This window comes from Topomyia yanbarensis, chromosome 3 (genome assembly GCF_030247195.1).
Source record: "Topomyia yanbarensis strain Yona2022 chromosome 3, ASM3024719v1, whole genome shotgun sequence".
NCBI classification, from domain to species: domain Eukaryota; kingdom Metazoa; phylum Arthropoda; class Insecta; order Diptera; family Culicidae; genus Topomyia; species Topomyia yanbarensis.
This window is the reverse complement of record NC_080672.1, coordinates 83,949,151-83,972,850: the sequence shown is the minus strand read 5'-3', so window position 1 is coordinate 83,972,850 and position 23,700 is coordinate 83,949,151. Positions and strand designations below refer to the sequence as shown.

The following is a 23,700-nucleotide window of genomic DNA, read 5'->3' as shown; positions in this document are numbered from 1 at the left end:
AGACCTGGGACGCGACATGCGAAGACGGTCTTCTTTGTCCCTCCCGATATTGATGTTATTTTACAGCGAAAACCCGCTTGCAAAATAATTTCAAGCAAATGTGGATGATAGTGCTTGTCCGATTCGGCATATATTTCAGCCGATGAGGTAAAGATTCGGTTCGCAATGACATACCATTGCCGGTTCGCGGTGACATTTACTTTTTTTCACTTTGCATGTCCCGTCCCAGGCTATTATTGTTTGTGGCACTAAAAACTGGATTCTAACCGCACTGCGCCCTTGTCACTCTTTCATTAAATTCTTCTCATAGACTGGTTAGTTCGACTGGTCTATCTATGAAAGTACCATCTCTATCACTGCAAATACATGTGTTTTGACAGCTCGCAGTTTTGAGATCACTCTCACTTTGAAAGTGCGGAGTCGAGGTTGGTGGGAAGTGCGCAATACTGTATAAACATTGTTCGTCGCATTGTTCTCGCAGTAGATTTATAATAAAATTTCATGTAACAATCAATTTAACTGTTCAGCAAAAAACTGATATAGTAAATTCACATTAAATTTTATTGTTTTTCTAATATTAAGATACATAACCACCCCCATTTTTCGCTGTAAAAGTCGTACTTTGAAATTTACTGTAGAAACGTTAAAGTTTGTTGTTTTTGTATTGTAGCAGAACACTAGAACTTACCATCAATTATTGTAAAGTTACTGTACTATCACAGTGAAAATCATGGTTTTGTTGGTGTACATTTTTATTCGGGTAGCCATGGCGAAATCAAAATTTCATTAGCCACCATGTCTGAGCAGAATGTAGGCAATGAGTGGATAGATCGAATATTAAGATTTCTGACAGCTCATTTACAATCACAGATGCAAACTCAAGTTAAAGGAAATTGGATTGTTTTCATCATAAAATTCCTAACCTCAATCGATTTCTGCAGTGCAAAATATTTTGTTTTCTTCACGAAATAATTCAGCGCATTTTTTTTAATGTATAAAATTTGCAGCAGAAGAAACGAGACAGATAGAAAAGCAAAAAAAAAGTAAAAGATCGATGCATAATTAAAATTTCTCAGTGTATATACCTTATGAAATGTTGACGTCAATTTGTGTCTTTTTGAAAAGTTGTCATATTTAACATAATATTATGTCACATGAACGTAGAAAACGCGCATATATAATTCCATTGAATCTGTCTTTTCGATTGGCTAATTCACGGTTATTATTTTTTGAAACAAGAAAAAGTAACTCATATAATATAGTGTAAAGTAACGGTTAGTAAAATTTAATACAACATAACTATTATTCCCTTTAAATTATTGAGCCAAGCCTTCCAAATTCACAAAGAACAATAGCATTCAGCATGCCGTGTGTCGTTCCCAACTGTGATCCTGTGGGACAAAGCTTTACATTACGCTTTCCTCGTAATCACTTACTGTTTGAGCGCTGGCGTCAGGCGATTGAACTGGGTACAGGTTCCACCGTTCCAGCGGATATCAATCACCCGGATGCGGAAATCTGCCAACAACATTTCTATGATACCGATCAGTACAGTGAACCGCATATTTTCCGAAACCGAAGGTATTTTATCATAATTTTTGTATTTGTTTATTAACAACTTTACGATAATCTGTCGACATATGCCTTAACTCAGGTCAAGGAAGCATTGTAAAGTTATCTATTTATATTATGCATCACGACGGAACAGGAAGCGGCCGAATAATCAATCGGCTGTAGTGCAGAATAAGAAGAAACAGGCTCGATTCATTTATTCTTATCTTTGCAGGTTTAATCGAATAGTACACCTGTCCAGCTGCAGATTATGCTTGCGTTTCAATTTTTCCGAGCGTGTTGCTCCTGATCTCCGTAGTCAGATCATAGGCAATGTTGCTGTCGAGGAGATTATAAAAGCTATCTTTGAAATTGATCTTGGTTATTCTGAATATTTTGATGGCATCTGCGAGGATTGTCTGGCCCGATTGGATATAGTGGTTGCTATTCGAAAACAGTTTATCGACAGTGAAAACAACTGGCGAATGGTGGAAAATTTTATAAGTGAAGAAAACCGACTGAGATATACAAAGGTGCTCATGACGGAGATAGAGACTAACGCTGCGACAACTTTCCAAGTATTGTCGGAAGAAATGATAGATATGAAAAATCCGTTGGAAAACGATATAATGGAGATAATTGAGACGGCTAGTATCGAGAACGAATCAGTAAAAACAGAAGAAACGATAGATATGAAAAATTCGTTGGAAAACGATGTAATGGAGATAATTGAAACGGTTAGTTTCGAGAATGAACCAGTAAAAACAGAGGAAATCTTTGAAAACACTGATAATTGTGTATGGAACACTAACGACCATGAATATTCATTAAGTAAAACAGATATGCCAGTAGAACCCATTGCTAAAAATGATGAACGGAGAAAATTAAAGTTGAAGATTGATCCAACTAACATACGTCGAAAAGTTCGAGGCAGGCCTAGTACTGGTCGAAAGAATAAAGTGATCCTTAAAGGTATGACGGATCGTAAGTGCTACATATGCGTCCGATTGTTTAAAAATCCCGAGGAACTACTTTCTCATATAATCGTGCACGTTGATCAAGACTTAACATGTAACGTGTGTCATGAGACGTGTCTCAATATCGCTAAATATAATCGCCATTTGGCAAAACATGATTCGGTGGAACGGCCATTCAAATGCGATTACTGCGAACTAAGATTCGCTAACGAAGTTGTGCAACGATTTCATGAAACTCGGAACCACGGTATTGACCATCCGGGAGTGCAGATAATATCGAAAAAGCGGAAAGATAAATATACTTGCCAACACTGCGGCAAGCAATGTGACTCGCTCGCATTTCTCAAGGAACATGAAGGTGCTCACAGCGGCATCAAACAGTACGAGTGCAAGATATGTGGGCGACTGTTTGCTAACAAAAACAATCTTGAAAGGCATAATCTGCTCCATACCTCTGAAATGCCATATAAATGCGAAATTTGTGGTAAAGGTTTCCGGCAGTCCCCTAGATACAAAGACCATCTCCGAGAGCATTCAGGCGAAACTCCATACGCCTGTGATGATTGTGGCCGTCAGTTTTCAACCACTACTCTTCTACGGAAGCACAAAGTTTCATTTCACTGTATGTACGTTCCGGTTACGAAGGTGAAGAAGTCAATAGTCAAGACAAGTAATACTCTACGCAATAATTGTCCGATCTGTCCAGAAACCTTCAAGCAGCACTCGCTGTTAGTTGATCATATTGACCTGCATCATCCAGATGAAGATATCAAGATCTTTCAGTGCACCATATGCGAGAAACGTTTCGTTTCGAGACAAGCGTACTATGTGCACTTTCGCAATCACGAGAAAAGATTCCAGTGCGAGTACTGCGAAAAAGCTTTCAGCAGCATTCAGACTCTAAAATTTCATCATGCCACCCACAGTGGCATTCGGGCGTATTCCTGCCAAACGTGCTCACGATCATTTGCACATCTTGCAAACCTAAAACGGCACGAACTGGTGCATCTGGGAATCAAACGACATGAGTGTGATATCTGCGGTAAGCGTTTTGTTCAGTCAAACCAGCTACATTCCCATCGAAGAACACACACCGGAGATAAACCGTACGAGTGTAAAAGCTGTGAGAAAAGATTTGCGGATATAAGTACGCTTAGAAAACACCGAAAAAATGTTTGCGTGGAATAAGGTGTCATTCAAAGCAAAGACTTGGCAACAATACTTTTGTAAAATTTTGACCTTGTTTCAGTACTTAGTGTACAGGACATGTGCATGGCTAGTATTACGATTCAACTGACACAGAGATTCGTTAGTATGTTTTGAACAATATTTAATTATATTGCACTTTATTGTTTTTTGAGGCCTCAAACTCGATGGGTAATTCGCCCTGATCAATTATATGTATATAATGTATTTGCGAAAAAATATAACTTTAGCAATGGCATGCGGAAAGTGTTTGAAAATGAATACCGATTCAAATTCACGTGCTTTACGATAGGCTCTGAGAATAAAATTTAATGTTTCCCGTGGAATAATTCCTATCTTTCAATGCATTAATCCATAGTCCTTTAATGTCTGTATTTCATTGAATGGTTTTGAAACATCAATTTCTTAACGAAAAATCAAACTCCAACTCCGTGCGAAATCGATATAGATCCTTCACAAAGGCGCCTAAGGCTGGATTTTCATAAACGATTATATTATGCCTCTGTGGGTGAATGGAGTACAGTGAGTCTGTACGACATGGCGCTGGGCCTGTGTTCGACTGGCACAGTCCATTCTCAATGATTCGGACGTCTTCATGGCTGATTGGTTGACGTGTACTCCTACTTACTAGTGGGTAGATCAATTCGTTTGGGTAGGGGGGCATTGGTTTCTGTTAGTTGCCGACTCTTTTAACCCTGGGTATGAGGCTAGTTCAGAAAAGGAGTGTAGGACTGGAACCTAAGAGATAGTTTAATCCTCAGGACTTGTTTTTATAATTATTTACCTCGACACAGACAATCAGAAATGTTGAGTAGCCTTCTCGGGTCGGTATGATCTATTTGAGTCGAATCAGATGGACATTCGGTTCAAGCAAAATTTATGGGGCATCGTGGGTAAATATTTCTCATCCTTTATGGGAAAAGATTCCTTTTGCTATACTTTAAAATGTAATTACCCGTCTAGCTATTCAGCATAAGGATAATAGAAATGAGTATTTGCCTGTTCCATATTCTAATATCTACGAGTATTGACTAGAACAGATAACTAGATGACCGAATTCCGTTATAGGATGACAGTGAAACAGCACAGTTGTAGGAAAAAGTATTTGCGAGTACACCTTTGTGCCTTTTAGCACCATAACTTCTTTAGACCCTTTCTCGTGCTATATAGCACCAGTTCCTCGTTGAACTCTCGACTTGTTCGCGAACTACACGGTCTACTTCCCGACGATAGACCTAGCTCACTCCGATGGAGAATTCCCCGGCGAGAGAAGTTCTCTTGAAACTGAGCCAACCAGCCATATGCCGAGTCTGTTCAGTGATACCGGTAAACTAGTGATCCGACAATCCCGACAGGTGGCGCATCATTCCAGTCTACTCAGCCTAGTCCCCGGCGGTGAACCTAGCTTACGCCGACGGAGAGTTCCGCGGCAAAAAAAGTTCTCCCGATACCGATTATTAATTGTGATGAAACAACCTCTTGAGCCCTTTGTCTCTCTGTCCGGTAACTTTTAGCACCACAACTTTTTTAAGCCCTTTGGTTCCCTTTTCGTGCCATTTAGCACCTTTTCCTCGATGAGCCATTCAACTCCCGATTTGTTCGCGAACTACTCGGTCTAGACTCCGACGGAGAATTCTCCAGCGAGAGAAGTTCCCCCGAAACCGATCCTATCAGCCTGATACCGAGTCAATTCGGCGATTCCAATGAAGCAGGCCGTCCGGTTCGCTTGTGCTTCAACGATCGGCGACTGATGGCGTCTCGTCGCGGTCTACTTATTCTAAACTCGGGCGGTGAATCTAGCTTACGCCGACGGAGAGTTCGACATGAGCCTACTCAACTAGACTTCAGCGGTGGATCTAACCTACTTCGGCGGATAATTTCCCGGCAGTGACTGCTCCTCTGAAACATTTACAATCTGTTCATCGCGCCATTTATGCTGTAAGTCGGTAATGATCTGCATCACCGCACAGTCAACCACGTTCCACGTGTTTATATCGCTTGTCATTCTGTAGACATTATCCGGGTTGATGTCCGGTCCTCCCGTTTCGAGCATCTCCCTGCACGTTGCATCGAGCCTCAGACATTCAGGAGTTGTGTCAGGTGGAAGTTCAATTCTCCGTGCTTTCTATTGACCCTCGTTGACAGGTTTGGGATGAGCCGGTAGGTTCCACTCTCCGCATTGTCCCATTCCTGCTGCCACCTCGCCATTGCATCAATTCTCACCTTCTTCCTCACGTTTCTGGTGTTCCTCCGATTGTAGCACTCGATTTCCTCCGCCATGGTAATGCAGATACAGCTCTTCCCGGCGACAACGTATACTGCCTCCGATGATATTGTTCTGTACACACTCGCGACTCTTATGGCCATCAGCCGGAACGTCCTGTTCAACTTTTCACGGTTTCGCTTGGTTTCCAGTGTCACACCCCAGGCAGGAACCCCTTAATGGCAGTATCGATAACGAAACACTAGATAGCGGACGCCTCGTGATCCTCGCTATTGCGTCTGTTGCTTTCGCCGACTTTTCGCAGGCGAATGCGACATGGTTATTTAAGTTCAACAGGTTGTCGATTTGCACTCCAATTTGCTTCAGTGCACACTTTAATGCAATCATATGCCCTCCGATGTCGATCTGCATCCGCTGAACCGCTTTGCAGTTGCTGAGCGACAACACCTCTGTCCTGTGGTGAGCTATCTGCAGCTTGACTCCGTTCATCCAGTTCTCGATCGCGTCTATTGTCTCCGTCATATACACCTCCACTAGAGTGGGACATGGTTATATGAAAAAAATAAAATTTGGCTCCGAGTAACTTTTTGGGTTCCATTTAGCTCCCAGAACAACTCTGCAAATTTTTAACTCGATCGGTGAAACTATATTTTTGCGCCCACGGTTTAAAGTTTACATGGGATTTTGTATGGGAAAATTGTCTTTTGCAAATTAATTCGTCCAAGAGTCGCCCGTTATCTCCTAAAAATAAACAGATGTCTGATTTTTTTAAGAAATTTGTCAAGGAAACAAAGTCTAGAAGACTGCAAAACGATCTGATGCTTGTGGAAAAAGTTATTAAGCAAAAACCGGTTGATGCCCTGAAGATTGATGAAAATTTCACTTTTCATAGCATCACTGCTTCTGACGGTTTTATTATATACAAAATTTTTAACTTTCTTTTATTATGTACAAAAGAAGCCTCAATTTATAACTCAAAACCTTGCGAAGTGGCCAAATAGTATAGATAAACGATTTAGATACGTTAAGAGAGGATTAAAACAAAATTGCGTATAATTGGACAACCAACAGCAGTGGTGCTAGAAAAAATGAATATTTTTTCAATCGTCAGAGCATCAATTGATTTTTGCTTAATAACTTTTTCCACAAGCATCAGATCGTTTCGTGGTTTTCGAGACTTTTTTCTTTGTTAAATTTCCTATACAAGCCACATAACGATTTATTTTTAGGAAGTAATGGGCAACTCCTGGAGGAATTATTTTGTAAAAGTTAACTTTCCCATACAAAATCCCATGTAAACTTTAAACAGTAGGCGCAAAAATATAGTTTCACCGATCGAGCTAAGAATTTGCACAGTTGTTCTAGGACCCAAATGGTACCTAAAAAGTTGCTCGGAGCTGGAATCTATTTTTGTCCCACCCTAACCTCCACTTCTTCAAGTGTCTTACCCATTTTCACTTTCACGGGCAGCCGCAGTATCAAGGACCCCATCGTGCATACAGCAGCACTTTGCTCTGGAAGTAGCTCTTCAGGATACGGCATGGATGGGCGGGGACCCTCATTCTGTGCAGCGCTGTGGTAATGGCTTCCCAGCTATCGCTGGTAAATGCATTCTTCACATCTATCTTGACCACAGCGCAGTATCGATCTCCTCGTCGCATTCGTTAAAATGCCTTCTCCGCACTCTTGAGTACTCGAATTGCACCTACTGTCGATGCTCCGGAATCTGAACAGCGCGCGCTCGCCCTCAGTTTGGCCGGATCGCCCCCGATCTGGCAGCAACACCAGCTTCTGTACCTTCCACATTTCGGGGAAGTTGCCTTCATCCACAGAGAACAGACGTCCATCTCTTCTCTGTGGACTTGTGTAAAATCTGTAACGTGGACTTGTGTAAAATCTCTAACGGTTTCGAAGGTAGTTGGGATATCCAAACCAGGTGCGCTACTGTCGTCATGTTTGTTTGTGGCTGAGTTCGACAGAATTGACAGCGGTTATTGTTGTATTACGTAGTTTGCTACCACTACATTAGTACGGAGTTTGTGGACACTCCTCATGAACGTCATTGATTCAAGCGCGCATTCTCATTGATGCACGCTATTTTCATTCATTCTGTTTCCGAGTGCGTATCAATACGGATGTACAAATAAAGCGAGTTGTTTTCCCGGTAGTGCAAATATAAAAACTTAAAAAATGGATGAAAATCAGTTTTCTCGTTTTACGCACTTGCAAAAGCAGGCAATGGAACAGCTAATAGGCACGATACGAAACGTACAAGTGAATCAGCCTGTAGCACCAGCGGCTGGATATACTGCCGCATCGTCTGTTCCTCGTCCGCCTCCGTTGGAGTTGGAGGGTGACATGGAGCGGAACTACAATTTTTTCGAAATGAATTGGAAAACCTATGCCAGTGCGGTCGGCATGGATGAATGGCCTGTGACACAGAACAAGCAGAAAACAAGCATTTTGTTATCCGTTGTTGGAAAAGACGCGTTAAAAAAAATATTTTAATTTTGAACTAAACGATGAGCAGCAAAACGACCCAAATCTCGCATTGGCGGCAATTAAGCTTAAAGTTGTACGGGAACGAAACAAGTTTGTCGATTGGTTTGATTTTTTTTCGTTGTTGCAAGACGCCGCTGAGAGCATTGATAATTATTTATGCCGTTTGAAATCGCTTGCAAAGTTATGTAAATTCGGTGTGTTAGAAGAAGACATGATCAAATACAAGCTAGCTACATCGATCAAGTGGTTGAAGCTTCGATCTAAGTTGATCACTACCCAAAACTTGACGGAAGCAAGTGCTCTGAATTTATGTCGTGCTGAGGAAATCACAGAAAGGCATCCGTCAACCGTGGGTCAATCAAGTGTAGAGGTTAATATGGTGAAGAAAGAAAAAATGAAGTGCAAATTCTGTGGTGGTAGGCACGATTTTACTAAAGGTGTTTGCCCGGCACTAGGGAAAAGGTGCAACCGATGTGGTGGAAAAAACCACTTTGAAAAAGTGTGCAGAGCTGAGCGAAAGAAGCAGTTTAAGAAGAAGCTCCGTGTTAAGAAAGTGGATGAAGATAGCAGCTCCGGCAGTGAATCGCCAGAAAGCAGTGGAAATGAAAACACTGAATTAGACTATGGTGAAGATGTGTCTATCGGTAAAATCATCGACAGGTCCGGCAGTGGCGGACATGTTTTAGCGGATTTGGATTTATTCCTTGCTGGCAAATGGCAGGTAGTACGATGCGAATTGGATACTGGCGCGAATACAAGCCTTGTGGGACACGATTGGTTGGAAAAGATGACCGAAAACAGCAAAATCGAGTTGTTACCATCCACGTATCGCCTGCAAGGTTTCGGTGGCAGCAACATTCCAGTTATTGGGCAGGTGAAAATTCCATGTCAGAGAAAAGGTCGTAAGTATAACCTTGTTTTACAAGTAGTTGATGTCAGCCATGGACCACTTCTATCGGCAAATGTTTGCCGCATACTGGGTTTTGTAAAGTTTTGTAATACGGTGAAGTTCACGGCGCCAAAATCAAAACAAGAACTGTTGAACATTTACCGTGTGAAAGCTCAGGATATCGTTAAGCAACACGAAGAGGTTTTTCATGGTATCGGTAAATTCTCTGGAACCGTCTCTCTGGAGGTAAGCCCAGACATTACACCTTCGATACAACCTCCTCGAAGAGTGCCAATTGCGATGAGAGAAAAGCTGAAAGAGGAGCTAAAGAACCTCGAGTGCGATGGGGTAATCGTGAAGGAGACTCAACACACCGACTGGGTCAGCAACATCGTTTTGGTGAAACGCAAGGAGCAGAAGTCAGAGTCCGTTCGGATTTGTCTCGATCCGATTCCACTAAACAAAGCGCTTAAACGTCCCCATCTTCAGTTCACTACCATCGATGAAATTTTACCTGAGTTGGGAAAGGCAAAGGTATTCTCAACAGCAGATGCTCGTAAAGGGTTCTGGCACGTGGTACTGGACGAACGTAGTAGCCGGTTGACGACTTTTTGGACTCCGTTTGGTCGCTACAGGTGGACTCGCCTACCTTTTGGAATCGCTCCTGCTCCGGATATTTTCCAAATGAAGCTACTGGAAGTGATTGAAGGGCTACATGGAGTAGAATGCATTGCCGATGATTTGCTGATTTATAGAATCGGTGACACGCTGGAGGAAGCTTTGGAGAACCACAATGTCTGCTTGGAGAAGTTGTTGGTTCGCTTAGAGAAGTGCAATGTGATGTGAAATTTTCCGCGACCAGCAGACCGAAAGCAACTTCAGAGGTTCATTGGCATGGTAAATTACCTAAGCCGTTTCATTCCGAATCTTAGCGCAAATTTTACAATTCTTCGGCGTTTGGTTTCGGAAAAAGAGGCTTGGATTTGGTCGGAAAAGGAAGACGAAGAATTTGATCGTGTGAAACGGTTAGTAGCTGACACGGGCACACTGCAGTACTACAATGTAAACGAGCCGATAGTTATAGAGTGTGACGCTAGTTCTTTCGGTTTAGGCGCAGCTGTCTTCCAGAGCCAGGGTGTTATTGGATATGCTTCACGTACACTCACACCAACAGAAAAAAATTATGCACAGATCGAAAAGGAACTACTTGCCATCCTTTTCGCTTGTGTACGTTTTGATCAACTTATTGTTGGAAACCCTAAAACTACCATCAAAACTGATCACAAACCGTTAGTCAACGTGTTCCAGAAACCATTACTCTCCGCACCGCGACGTCTTCAGCACATGTTGCTAAACCTACAGCGCTATCGATTAACAATAGAGTTTGTGACTGGGAAGGAAAATGTGGTGGCTGACGCGATATCCAGAGCACCATCCTATGAAAATCGAGCTGATGATAGTTTCGATAAGCGAAACATCTTTCGTGTATTTCGTGAAATTGAGGAAGTGAGCCTATCAAGTTTCCTGGAAGTCAAAGATGAGCAGCTGAACGAGATCATCGGGGAGACAAAAGCAGATCCGTCTTTACAGCTTCTAGTGCGATTCGTTCAGGATGGTTGGCCGTCATCCGTTAATAAAGTGCCAGACAGTGCAAAAGTGTTTTTTAAATACAGAAATGAGCTCAGCACTCAAGATGGAATCGTCTATCGCAACGACAGAATTGTGGTACCATATTCGCTACGTCGGAAGTTAACTGAAAAAGTCCATGTAAGCCACAATGGTATAGAAGCGACTCTCAAATTGGCACGGGCGAATCTCTTTTGGCCTGGAATGAGTGCCCAGATCAAGGAAGTAGTTTCTCAATGCAGCGTTTGCGCCAAATTTGGTTCGTCTCAATCGCCAGCACCGATGCAAAGCCACCCTGTCCCTGTGTACTCATTCCAATTGGTCTCAATGGACGTTTTCTTCGCGGAATACCAGGGAAAGAATCGTAAATGGCTAGTTACCGTGGACCACTTCTCAGACTTCTTTGAAGTTGACCAACTGAAAGATTTAACCCCAAAGTCAACAATTGCTGTGTGCAAATCTAATTTCTCACGACATGGTAAACCACAACAGGTCATTTCAGACAATGGAACAAATTTTGTCAACAGAGAGTGGAAACAGTTCGCGAGAGATTGGAACTTTTACCATACTACATCTGCACCACATCATCAACAAGCCAATGGAAAAGCTGAAGCAGCAGTGAAAATAGCAAAACGGTTATTGAAGAAGGCAGAGGAAGCGCAAAGCGATTTTTGGTGCGCGTTGTTGCACTGGAGAAATGTACCTAACAAAATTGGTTCCAGCCCTGCTACACGATTATTCTCCCGCAACACACGCTGTGGCATACCTACGTCTGCCAACAATCTGATGCCAAAGCTGGTAGCAGGAGTGCCACAAGCGATCGAAGAGAGAAGACGGAAGACTAAACTTCAATATGATCGGAAAACAAAAAATCTTCCTCAATTAGAGACAGGGTCTCCGGTATACGTGCAGCTAAATCCAGAGATATCCAAGCGGTGGACACCTGCCATGATTAGTAACAAGTTGAACGAACGGTCATATGTTATTGACGTAAACGGTGCTCAATATCGACGTGATTTAGTGAACTTGAAACCACGTAACGAACCTCAAACGCCAAAAGTTATTCCTGATCCAGCCACTATTCCTAACGTCGAATCACTTGCCGCAGAGAAGTCATTCAACGAGCCATCGTTCTCGACAGTTACTGAGAATACAATTCCAAATCGAACATCAATTCCCAGTATACCTGATGCTATATTTCTGGAAGAAACTAGAACACCAAAACCGATGAAAACTCCCAGAATATACAGACCATCCAGCGATCCAGTAATCGAAGAAGATAGATATACTAGATCCAAGCGAAGTGTCAAACTTCCGATTCGTTTCAAAGATTACTGTCTTGATTAGTTTTTCTCTTTCTATAAAACAGGGAGGATGTTGTATTACGTAGTTTGCTACCACTACATTAGTACGGAGTTTGTGGACACTCCTCATGAACGTCATTGATTCAAGCGCGCATTCTCATTGATGCACGCTATTTTCATTCATTCTGTTTCCGAGTGCGTATCAATACGGATGTACAAATAAAGCGAGTTGTGATCCAAAGACAAAAGTATTTTATTTGATGACCAAATAAAACAGTTATTCCTCTACCCAGTCAAACTAGTCCGGAACCGGTTCGAATTTCCAGCATGAATTCCGGCTCAAATGCATCAACCAATAAAGTCGGAATCGGTTGTTTTCTTTGAGCAAGATTCCATACTGAATCCATTCAGGATTTCGAACCGGTTCCGGAATGGATTTGACGGATAGTTGGGATAGGTTGATGTGGCGGCGCTAGTGTTTATCGTATATTAATTCAAATGTTTACACACGTTTTTTAAATATTTTAGTTCGATCATGGATGTCAGTTCTCTGTGCTTCATCTATCTTCATGACGTGGTATGCCAGGATCGCAGCATTTGGTATTCCATCCGGATCGGGGCCATTCTTTTGATTTCAGTCGATGCGATGCTTGTGTAAGCACATCGTTAGTCACTTTCCGATCGTCCGTGTTGGCTCCCTCATTTTCGCCGTACGGTGTCGGTGGCCAGGTAGTTGGATCGTGCTTCGGGACGAGACCCTCAACGATTATCTTCAGTGTATGTAGCCCATTTCGGCTGGTGTCGACGGGCCCTTCCTTTTCGCCATCACGACTCGGTACGCGTCTCCAGAGATTGACGTCTACTGTTCTGCACAGCTCCTTGTGTCAATCTGACTTGCTAAGCTACCGCGGTTCTAACTTCTCTATCTGTCTTCGATATTGCTCTCTGAGCCCGCTTTCTAACTCTATGAAAGACAGCGCGTAGCCTTTTTAGCGTCTCGTTCCACCAGTAAGCTGGATGCCGTATATTGCGTGGCTCCAGTTTTTGCGGCATTGTAGCGTAACGATCCTTCTTGTTAGATAAGCGGCATCCACGTTCTCGGTCCCACTGTCCGATTGAAGTGCTCCAACGAGGTCTTTCGCTAGTCGGCCATCCTTCTCCGTGTTGCAGCAGTGTTTCGTTGGCCGATACGGTAACGGAGCGCTTGGTGGTCGCTGTGGGTATACTTATCGCATACCACAATCCATGGTCGCCATCAGTGAAAGACTGCAGAATGTGATGGCGATGATAGACTCCTTCCCGTCCCTCTGAAATGTGCTAACAAAAACTTCATTGCAAAATCGTAGGTCTAACTTCACTAGAGCTTCCTACAGGATAAGCCTCTTGTGTTGGTTACTACTGCCCCACTCCACAGCACAGGCATTGAAGCCATCCCCAATGACAACCGGCTTTCTGTTAATCAGCTGCTCGGTTTACTGCTCCAGTATTAGGCTGAACTTCGCTTGTTTATTCGCTCGAGAGGCGGTTCTCAATGGGCATCTCGACTATCCAACCATAGCTTTACCTACTTCCAGCGCCTTGACAGCAACGGTTACCGGTAAACGAATCATCGCTGTCTGAGTTCCTCCATACCTTATCTTTAACCGGATCGTCATGTGCACCTCGCCCGGGTTACACTGCTGCATCAGTGCATCCCTTGTTCGTCTTTCGTCCTGATCTCATCCAGGTCCTTGCACACAATCACCGTCTGCGGGCTTAAGGCTTCGCTTCTGCCTCTTCATTCAGCGAGTTGGTAATAATCTCCTGCATAGTCGAGTTGTTAAGCGTGGGACTCTCCAACTCGAAGAGCATCTCACCTTTTTGGGAACGCCTGGTTCTTACCACGTTTTCCTCCAGAACTCTTAGCTCTGACCTTCTTGAAAAGCGCTGCATATGTCGTTGCATCATTGACTTTGACGAGCATAACTTTTCCTTTTGGCGCCTGTACCTACCTGTACAGAACACTAGATTAGGATTGTCACTGCGGCATATATATTGTTTTTCATTTCGAAGACAAATTTTTCCAGATGTATTGACTGATTTCTGGCAGAATTCTGGCTCAGCATCAAAAACCGGTTCAGAATTCTGGTCGGTGAAGACAAATGAACACATTCACCCTTATTCTTGTTTACGACGAAAGCGAGATTCGTTCGAAAGTTCTTTATATTCACGTTTACGACAGCAAAATCAAATGGGCTTACTATTCGTTCGAAGCGCTTTCGAACGAATCTCGCATTCGTCGTAAACAAGAATAAGGGTGATTAATTTATGAAATGTGAAGACATTTGAAAAATATACCTGTTACAGTCGTGATTCGCTGGTTGGACCACATCTCTGTCCAACTAATGAATTTGTTTCGTTAGTTGGACCGACTGACAGATGTCAAAAACTCTCCAAAGGAGACGTTAGAGTGTGATTGCATCTATTCACATCTCAAATAATTGTCAGATTGATTGTCAAAGTAAATTTGACATAAGATTTTGGCATTCAGATGCTTTTTAGTTGGACAATGGTCCAACTAGCGGAGGTCCAACTAAAAAGCGGTCCAGTTAAAAATGTCCAACCAGCGAATCACGACTTTACTAACGGCAGATACAATTGTGATCAAGATTGTGATGCATTTTTAAAAGTTCGAAATTAAATGCATTTCTTTCCATGAAAATAGAAATTCGTAATACATTTTGCGTTGCGTGCAATGTATTTTGCGTTGCGTGGAAGACGTCAAAACCTTACAAAAAACAGCCCTTCATTCAACAAATAATCAAACAAAGTGGATCAGCGTAGGACGATTATTAAGTAATCTTTTCTGCGAGGGAGGGTAAAGTTGATTCAAAAATGGAAATTAAATGCATTTTTTCTAAGTTGATGCAAATTTGTTATACATTCCTAGAGTGATCTGCCCCTAGACCTGGTATCTATTTAAAAATTTGCTAACCATATTAAATTTTACACCAACCTGCCTAAGCCCACAAACTGGGACGGATGGACAATTCTCCACACAGATACGAAAAACTACCAAAAGTTAAGCTCTTTTAACTCAATCTCGGGGTATCATGGAATAAGGTAAAATTAGGTAAACCTTGTTGAAGGTAGTTTCCCTTTATAAATGGCAAAAAACCACAACTCATTGACAAGTTTTTTATACTCAACCTTGACTTTAATATGCCTAAATTTAAGTTGAATCTACCTAATTTTGAGTATACCTCAAACAACATAAAAGTACCTTATTCCATGGAAGGCCTCGACTGAGTCGAATCTCTCTTTGTTTTTGACAACACTAATAAGTGCGAAAGCGACGCAAGACTCAAAACTACCTAAATTTAAGTTAAAAGAACTTATTTTGCGGGTTGTTCTATTTTTCCGTGTATGCTATATCTCGACAAACATGTCAAATGGTCCTAAGCAGGGATACCAGGCTTATTTTTCAAATGTCTTCACATTTCATGAAAAAATTCCTCCACCGACCAGGATTCTGAATCGGTTTTAGATTTTGAGCCAGAAATCTGGCATCGCTGGTCCTAAGTGCAAATGAGAGCCTCTCCCCAGTTAAGCTCAGCCGGAATTGAACTGGAATTCTGGCTGGTTCCAGTTCGTACACGGGCTCCAGTGACACAACCGATTCTAACTAGAATCGGTTGTGTCACTGGAGCCGGAATACGAACTGGAACCAGCCAGAATTCCGGTTCATTTCCGGCTGAGCTTAACAGGGTCTTTGTTTACTTTCGATTATTACGGCGCCATCTTAAAACTTTTCAATATTGTTTCAGGATATATCGAAAAACTCTGATTTCGACTAGCTTATTCTGCTAAGAGTTGAGTAACAAACGTATAAACTGCCGAGTTATTGGCTCTCAAACGTGAAACTTTTTCGCCCGATGCGCCAACTGGATTTCATTTTCGGTACTAGTCAAATGATGATGAAAACATTTTCTTGCATTGATGGTATAGGATGCTTGTTCTATTTTAATTGTTTTAAAATAAATATCACATAGTTTCACAAAAAGCTTGATTACAGGTGATAAGAAAACAGTCGTTCTTTCGTTTGACACCAAAACATTCAGTTGAACGCAATATTTTATTACGAATTATTGAGATCCGGAATTATTTTTGTATTGTTGAGGTTAGGTTGGTTGTTTTAGATATGGAAAATGTTTATCTAGAAATTGGACTTATCAGTGGATAACCTCGACTACCAACAACTACACTCTTTAATCCAGTGATTTTTGCCCACCTTCGTGTTTTCTATCGAAATTTCAATCTCTGAATTCCATTTTAGTATAAATTGAAACCGGAAGAACAAATGTGAGTGAAGTAACAAGAAATTTACCATCTGGATATTTTTCAGAGGTAGGAAACATATTTTCTTCACCAATATTACTTTTCATTAGAAGAAATAACGTTTAATTATAATATTGATTGAATTTAAAAAAATCAGAATTTACTTTCCAGTGCGTTTTGACAGATGAAAATAAAAACATCATCATTGAACTTCCGTGTCCTCTGGCGGTCGACATCTAGCGTTAGATCACGAATTAGCGAAAGAGAAAGTAACCAAAGAGAAACTGTCATTTGCACTTAGGACCATTTGACATGTTTGGCTAGATATTACTCCCTACACGCTCATCCATAACAACTCAAATTTGAGTAGCCAGCCACTCAATTTCATTAAAAGTGCACATAGTCAAAAATTGAGTTTTCCTCGTTTACTCAGTTTTGAGTTTGGGATAAAAATGTCAAATTTGAGTACATTTTACTCAAGAGGGAAATACAGAAAATAATCATTCCGCATTTTTAATAAAAGTACAAAGACATTCATTGGCATTTCAAATATCATTTACCTGATCCTCCAGACCGTTGTCCAGGTGTTTGCGATGTTCGGGAACTTAATTCAAGGGTCGTTCTCTACATCTATTTCATGCCGATCGGCATCTTGTATAAATTGCCGAAACTACAAAAACACAACTAGAAGTAAGATTTGAAAGTAAGCAAAACTCAATGAAACTTACCTTCTAGTTTTATGAACGATCATCGGCTTTAACTTCAGGCTCTTTATAAAATTTAAATCAACACCTAATTCCGCACACTTTTTTGAGAGTATTTTCTTCACTCAGAACTTTGAAGATTTTATGATTACTCAAGAAATGAGTTAGTTCTACTCAAATTAAAACTCATTTTTTGACATATCCCTGTCAAAAAAAATACGGACGAACATGGTCAGGCGATTTAAAAAGTTTGACGTTTGACTCAACTCGCCTGTGCTAATTGCCCCTAGGAACAAATGCAATTTGCAAATGCGATTTAAAGGTAATTTCAATACTTAGACAAATTTTCTGGCGGCTGAAATGGACTTGTTGTTTTTTGCGTTTTTCAAACATGGCGGTTCATGTTTGGCTTAAGTTTAAAATTGTTTATTTTAAACAATTGGCGTGTTCCCGCTTGTATTTTGTTTGTTTAGTGCACTTAATTTAGTCAACGAATGTGGAAAATTGTGGAATCGTGTGTAAGTATAGTGGAACAAGATCTCTGATGGCGATTTCGCTTGAACCTGAAACTGAGTCAGGTTCTAACCCCAACCGCTGTCAGTTCATACATTTTGACAGCAGTTGGGGTTAGGAACTGACTCAGTTTCGCCTCAAACGAAAACCACATGAGTCTAAATGAAAGTCAGATTGTGGTAAGTTTTGGTGTGCAATACGAATTTCACCATCGATTCTTTCTATAGTCTGGTGGTGATTACCTAGTGTACCGATAAATTTATGTGAGTAGATAGTGAATCCGAAAATAATTATTATTTTTGATTTTCATATCAGGCAATTAAGGGCGATTAAATGGCGCGTTCCCTGGGCGATTTAAGGGCGGGTAGAGCGGCAAAAAAATGACGGCGGCAAATCGCCCAAATGTTGCATATAAAATAGCCCCCTAATTGCCAGCAAATTGCTGGCAAATTGTAGGGCAATTAGCGCATCCGAGTTGGCAAATAGCCCCCCGCTAGCCAGCAACTTGCCCTTTTTGACTGGGATTGCTATTACTTTTCAAATTGAGTGCTCCGAACTCAAATTTTGAGTAGTTTTGAATGAACGTGTAAGGAGAAAATTGGTCTAAAACCGTCTTTCTGCATGAAGGGCACAAAACCTAACTATAATTAGTCCAGTGTTTGTATTTCGACTTCGTCTCTTTGAATTTTCAAAGCTATTTTTCTAGATTCGATATCATTGCGACTTCGGCCCTTTGGTCGCTTCATGATCGAATTGTCAAACATGAACTTCATCCCAGTAAAGTTTATTCTAGTTAGAATCGTTTGTGTCACTGGAGCCGGAATACTGGAACCAGCTGGAATTCCGGCTAATTTTCGGCTGAACTTTGCTGGGATTTATCATAAGTTCATTCGTATCGTCATCTTGTAAACTCAATACTTACACTAGCAGAGAAAGGTTTTTTCCTCATCTGATCGCCGTTCTACATAACTTTTGTCCGTTTAGCATAAGCCTACTGACGGGTTGAATATAATCAAAACAGAAAACATAAATCGTGTATACAACTACTTACTGCAATAAAAGATGCAACTTTTCTGAACATTAAATTTTGTTGTTGAAATTATAATTTTAACGGATTGTGTTGTCAACTTGGAACAATCTTTAGAACAGTATGCCGTGTATCGTCCCCAATTGCGATTCGAAAGGGCAAAGCTTCACCCTGCGCTTTCCCCGTAGTCATTTCTTATATGAGCGCTGGCGAGAGGCAATCGAATTGGGCTCTGGCTCAACACTTCCGGCCGATATCGATCCGCTGCAAGCGGAAATTTGTCAACAGCATTTCGATGAAGTGGATCGGTACAGTGAGCCGATAAACTTTCGAAATCGGAGGTAACCCTCGTAGAATGTTTAAAACGTATGTAATTATTTTGCAAACTTCTCCCTAGCTTGGACCGAGACGTTCACCTATCCAGTTGCAGATTGTGTCTTCGCTTTGATTTTGCCGAGAGGGTAGCACCTGTGTGCGGAGGACACCTAATTGGGGATATTCCGATCGAGGAAGTGCTGAAATCTATCTTCAAAATTCAACTGGACAATAATTACGGTGTCTGTGAAGCGTGTCTTGTTCGGTTGGATATCGTTGTAACTATACGCAAGCAATTTGCCGAAAGCGCTAAATGTTGGCAAAAGATGGATGTATTTATTAACGAGGAGAATCGACTAAGGTACAGAAAGGCACTGAAAGCTGAAACTATACGAGTTCCGAACAAAGTTATGTCTGCAACTAGGGAAGAAATGCAACAAGAATCACGACCGATATCGCAAGTTGTGCAGGCGATGCCAGTCAAACTAGAGACAAAGACAGATTACACAATGAAACCCTCAAAACTGGTTAATACACCCTTACACGACGAGGCATCCTTAGAGGATATTGAGCGCAATGATGGGAACAATCATCCTGTTTCGTCAAGAGATGATAATTTTGTTCGTGAGGTAAATCAATCTTCGACAATAGAAGAAACAAAAGTTACAATGCGACATAAAACTACATCTAAAGAAAACTCAATTGAGAAACGCGGTATAGGAAGGCCTCGGAAAAAGTCCGCCAAAGTTTCAAAGGAGAAAGTGCATCTCAAAGGAATGACAGAGCGCAAATGCTACATGTGCGTTCAGTTGTTCCAAACATCGGAAGAACTGTTTGCTCACATGGTTGTGCACGTTGATCATGATTTGACCTGTAATGTGTGTAATCAACCATTTCCTAATCTTACTAAATATAATCGTCATTTAGCGAAGCATGATTCAGTTGAACGACCAATGAAATGTGATCACTGTGAACTAAGATTTGCTGATGGATTAGGTAAACGGCGACATGAAAAGCAACGCCATAACATCGATCACTCGGTTACGGTTTTTAACTCGGTCAACAGCAAACGAAAAGGGAAATACACGTGCCAACATTGTGGTAAGCAGTGTTTATCGTTATCTTTTCTCAAAGAACACGAAGACGCCCACGCCGGTATTAAACGACACGAGTGTAGATCCTGCGGTCGCCTGTTTGCCAACAAAAACAATCTCGAACGGCACCATCTTATCCATACATCAGAAAAGCCTTACAAATGTCAAGTTTGTGGAAAAGCCTTCCGACAGTCCCCCATGTACAAAGACCATCTGCGATTACATTCGGGCGAAACGCCGTACGCATGTAACGGTTGCGACATGCAGTTTACATCTACCACCCTGTTACGAAAACACAAAATCCGCTTCCACGGAGCAATATCCACGCCCACGAATAACAGTCTTTGTACGATCCGGCCCCACAATCACTGCCGCTTCTGCATGAGCTCATTCAAACGTCACTCGCTGTTGATTGATCATATCGAGCGGCACCATCCGTACGAGGAAATTGAGTACCTTCGATGTCCCACCTGCGAGCAGCAATTTGTCGTGAAGCAGGCGTTCGAACTTCACCTGCGCAACCACGAGAAAAACTTTCAATGTGAGTTCTGTGATAAAGCGTTCAGCACCCTGCAGGCGCTGAAATTTCACCAGCCGATCCACGACGGTATCAGAGGTTATTCCTGCAAGACCTGTTCGAAATCTTTCACACACGTTGCCAACCTAAAGCGACACGAACTACTGCATTTGGGAATCAAGCGCCATGAGTGCGATTTCTGCGGAAAACGATTTGCGCAGTCGAATCAACTGCATACCCACAGGAGAACACACACCGGGGAGAAACCGTACGAGTGTCAAAAGTGTGGCAAACGATTCGCTGATAATAGCACACTTTGCAAGCATAAGAAAAGTGTGTGTAAGCCGATGTGAGGTACGTTTTTATGTTTCATTATGTTAAAATGTGTACCACAGCTTTCAATATAGATATCCCCTCTGTCCGTGTTGTATAGAAATGGCAGACAACCTCAACGCAAGCATGTGATGACTGCATTATGGCATCTTATGTCCGTTTTTGAACTCAAAGCTAAAATAGAATTTCATCGTTACTAGTTGATGTGTCATATTTCTACGGTCTTCACTCAGATGTCAAGATTTTTTCGGTATGTCACTTAACAGTTACAACTGAATAGAATAACTACAAGGCAGTTTATTTAAGTTTCCTACCCGTTTTCACTGGATCTCGCATTAAAAACTTCATAGTATCTCCAGCCATCTGCATAATTAAAAGTATTTCTTCCTTCAAAGCTTCGATCTCTTGCACATAAATATCGTTCTGTTCCTGCAATTCGTCCAGCTGCATTTGTTTCTCACTAAGATCGCTACAATAAAAATACATTTGCATAGCATATACGCAGAAATCACCCTTCCTACTTACGTGACAGTTTTTCGTTCGGTTTTCCTCTTTATTTTCTGTTCAGCTGTTAATTCTTTACACTTGACATCAACGTAGTCCCGGATTGAGTTGCAGTTTTTTTGCATTGCTTCCAAAATGGTCTTTTTGTTAGAGCAATCTTTTTCCAGACGATTGCAGTTTAGTTGCAGTGCATCAACTTCGTGCTTGATGGCTCTACAAAAAAAAAAACATTTACAGCTTCATCACGTATTTAAACCTGTAGGAAACTTTACTTTAAGGAATTGTTCAGCGGATTTTGTAGAATATCTTCTAAAGCCAGTATACACGGCTGAATCTGGCTGATGAGAGTGCTGTACTCCGAGTTGGCCAACTGTAACGATTTCTCCTGTTTTTCGCTTTCTTCAATTGCGGATTCCAAATCTTCGTTTTTCCTAGAAATTAGAAATGCCAAAAAACGTTGCTGCTTTTGTTAACGAAACATTTATAATATGCATACTGTATGAGAGCAGCTGCATCCTCGTCAACGACACGTTGATCCTTAAGTGACGCAAAATCTGTCTTCAGTTTGGTGATCTTTTCCACAAATTCACTCTCGGCTGTTTTAATCGAAAGAATTTTCTCTTGCAATTGCTTTTTCTTAGAACGGAGCTTTTCGTTTGCCCGCTCTAACTGTGGCAGTTGATCTTTCATCTTGCTGATGTTTTGTTCTATCTGTAAAACGAGGTGAGTTCCAGCGATCGATTCGATTAGAGCAAGGAAAAAAAAATCAACTCACGGTGTTCACTTTGATTTTATGATTTTCCAGTTCGCACTGTTGCTGATTCATTTTAGCTGTCAATTCCTGGTACTTCGCTGTGCAGCTAGTCGCTCGCTCGACCGTATCATCACGCACCATATTCACATAGAACAGATAGTTCAGTAGGATATTCAGCACATGTATAGTCTTCTTCGGGGCTGTAATGATATTATCTGTAGAGTTTGCATTCTGAAAATTGCAGTCATACTAACATGGTTTAATCAAATCGACATAAAAGAAAGTGCTTTGCTTCGATCCCAGACATAGCTGGTAGAAATGGTTTATGTATGCCACCAGAGATGCTCTTTTCAGTAGTAGGACATCCTTGGGTTCATTGTACATCTGCGATGGAAAAGATTAAGCATAATTAAACAGCCAATAAATTACAAATTACTTACGCTCTCAAACTCCATCACATCATATTTCATCATTTTGAGGAAGCTTATAAAATTCCGAAAGACGAATGACTCCGTTGGATGTTCCAATTCTACTGCTCCAATCTTGTGTGGAATAATACTGTTCCAATTCTCTACGAAAGTCGCATTGGCCATTTTCTTTGTTGCTTTTGAACTGGGACTTGCTCGATTACCATCTAAATTAATAAAAACTGCTTTTGGATCGAATTAAAGACCAAAATATAAAAATTTCCGTTGCGATTGGACTGCTGTCAAAGCTCTTTGCGTTATATTTATGATTTTTTTTAAGGCAATCACTTCAGTACACGGTTAATATAAAGTACCCATCAATGCGTTCAGCAGCTGTACTAAAATTACATATTGAAAAATGAAATGTGGTTGACTAGTAGATGGCGCTCGGGGCGAAAAAGATATCGGTTAAGCTCAGCTGGAAATGAACTGGAATTCTGGCTGGTTCCAGTTCGTATTCCGGCTCCAGTGACACAACCGATTTTAACAAGTATCGGTTCGGTCACTGGAGCCCGTGTACGAACTGGAACCAGCCAGAATTCCAGTTATTAACCCAGTTAAGCTTAGCCGGAAATGAATCGGAATTTTGGCTGGCTCCAGTTCCAGTGACACAACCGATTCTAGTTAGCCAGAATTCCAGTTCATTTCCGGCTGAACTTTACTCTAGTTCCCAGTTAAACTCATTCCAGAACCGGTTCGGATTCCTGAATGGAGTCAGTATGGATTCCAACTCAAATGCAATAACCGATTCCTACTCAATCGGTTTCAGAATCGGTTGTTGCATTTGAGTTGGAATCCATACTGACTCCATTCAGGATTCCGAATCAAATTCCGAATGGTTTGACCGGGTTAGAGTGTGACCAACACGAATTTGAC

At 41.5% G+C, this 23,700-nt stretch overlaps 4 protein-coding genes across 5 annotated transcripts; 3 read left to right on the top strand and 1 right to left on the bottom strand.

The window, feature by feature from the left end:
• The first annotated feature begins 1,119 nt into the window (after window positions 1–1,119).
• On the top strand, window positions 1,120–4,063 carry LOC131691367 (zinc finger protein ZFP2-like). 2 transcript variants are annotated; one of them, XM_058977691.1, is made up of 3 exons: window positions 1,120–1,274; window positions 1,356–1,581; window positions 1,787–4,063. In XM_058977691.1, exons 2-3 carry the CDS (start codon window positions 1,364–1,366, stop codon window positions 3,714–3,716), a joined length of 2,148 nt encoding a protein of 715 aa, XP_058833674.1. In that variant the 5' UTR covers window positions 1,120–1,274; window positions 1,356–1,363; the 3' UTR covers window positions 3,717–4,063. The 2 variants fall into 2 exon arrangements, with proteins under 2 accessions (XP_058833674.1, XP_058833673.1); XM_058977690.1 differs by having other exon boundaries at window positions 1,123–1,274; window positions 1,348–1,581.
• Window positions 4,064–8,671: 4,608 nt separating this feature from the next.
• Window positions 8,672–10,195, top strand: LOC131687033 (uncharacterized protein K02A2.6-like). Its single transcript, XM_058971066.1, has one exon. It carries the CDS (start codon window positions 8,672–8,674, stop codon window positions 10,193–10,195), a length of 1,524 nt encoding a protein of 507 aa, XP_058827049.1.
• An 8,383-nt stretch (window positions 10,196–18,578) lies between these two features.
• LOC131691007 (zinc finger protein ZFP2-like) lies at window positions 18,579–21,399 on the top strand. The gene is made up of 2 exons (XM_058977131.1): window positions 18,579–19,181; window positions 19,238–21,399. The coding sequence occupies exons 1-2, from the start codon at window positions 18,964–18,966 to the stop codon at window positions 21,117–21,119; spliced, it is 2,100 nt and encodes a 699-aa protein (XP_058833114.1). The 5' UTR covers window positions 18,579–18,963; the 3' UTR covers window positions 21,120–21,399.
• On the bottom strand, window positions 21,377–23,104 carry LOC131691008 (rho-associated protein kinase 1-like). Its single transcript, XM_058977132.1, has 7 exons — window positions 22,798–23,104; window positions 22,612–22,741; window positions 22,379–22,557; window positions 22,100–22,314; window positions 21,876–22,034; window positions 21,625–21,816; window positions 21,377–21,568 (listed from the first exon to the last, which is right to left on the bottom strand). Exons 1-7 carry the CDS (start codon window positions 22,948–22,950, stop codon window positions 21,397–21,399), a joined length of 1,200 nt encoding a protein of 399 aa, XP_058833115.1. The 5' UTR covers window positions 22,951–23,104; the 3' UTR covers window positions 21,377–21,396.
• Between the last annotated feature and the right edge of the window lie 596 nt (window positions 23,105–23,700).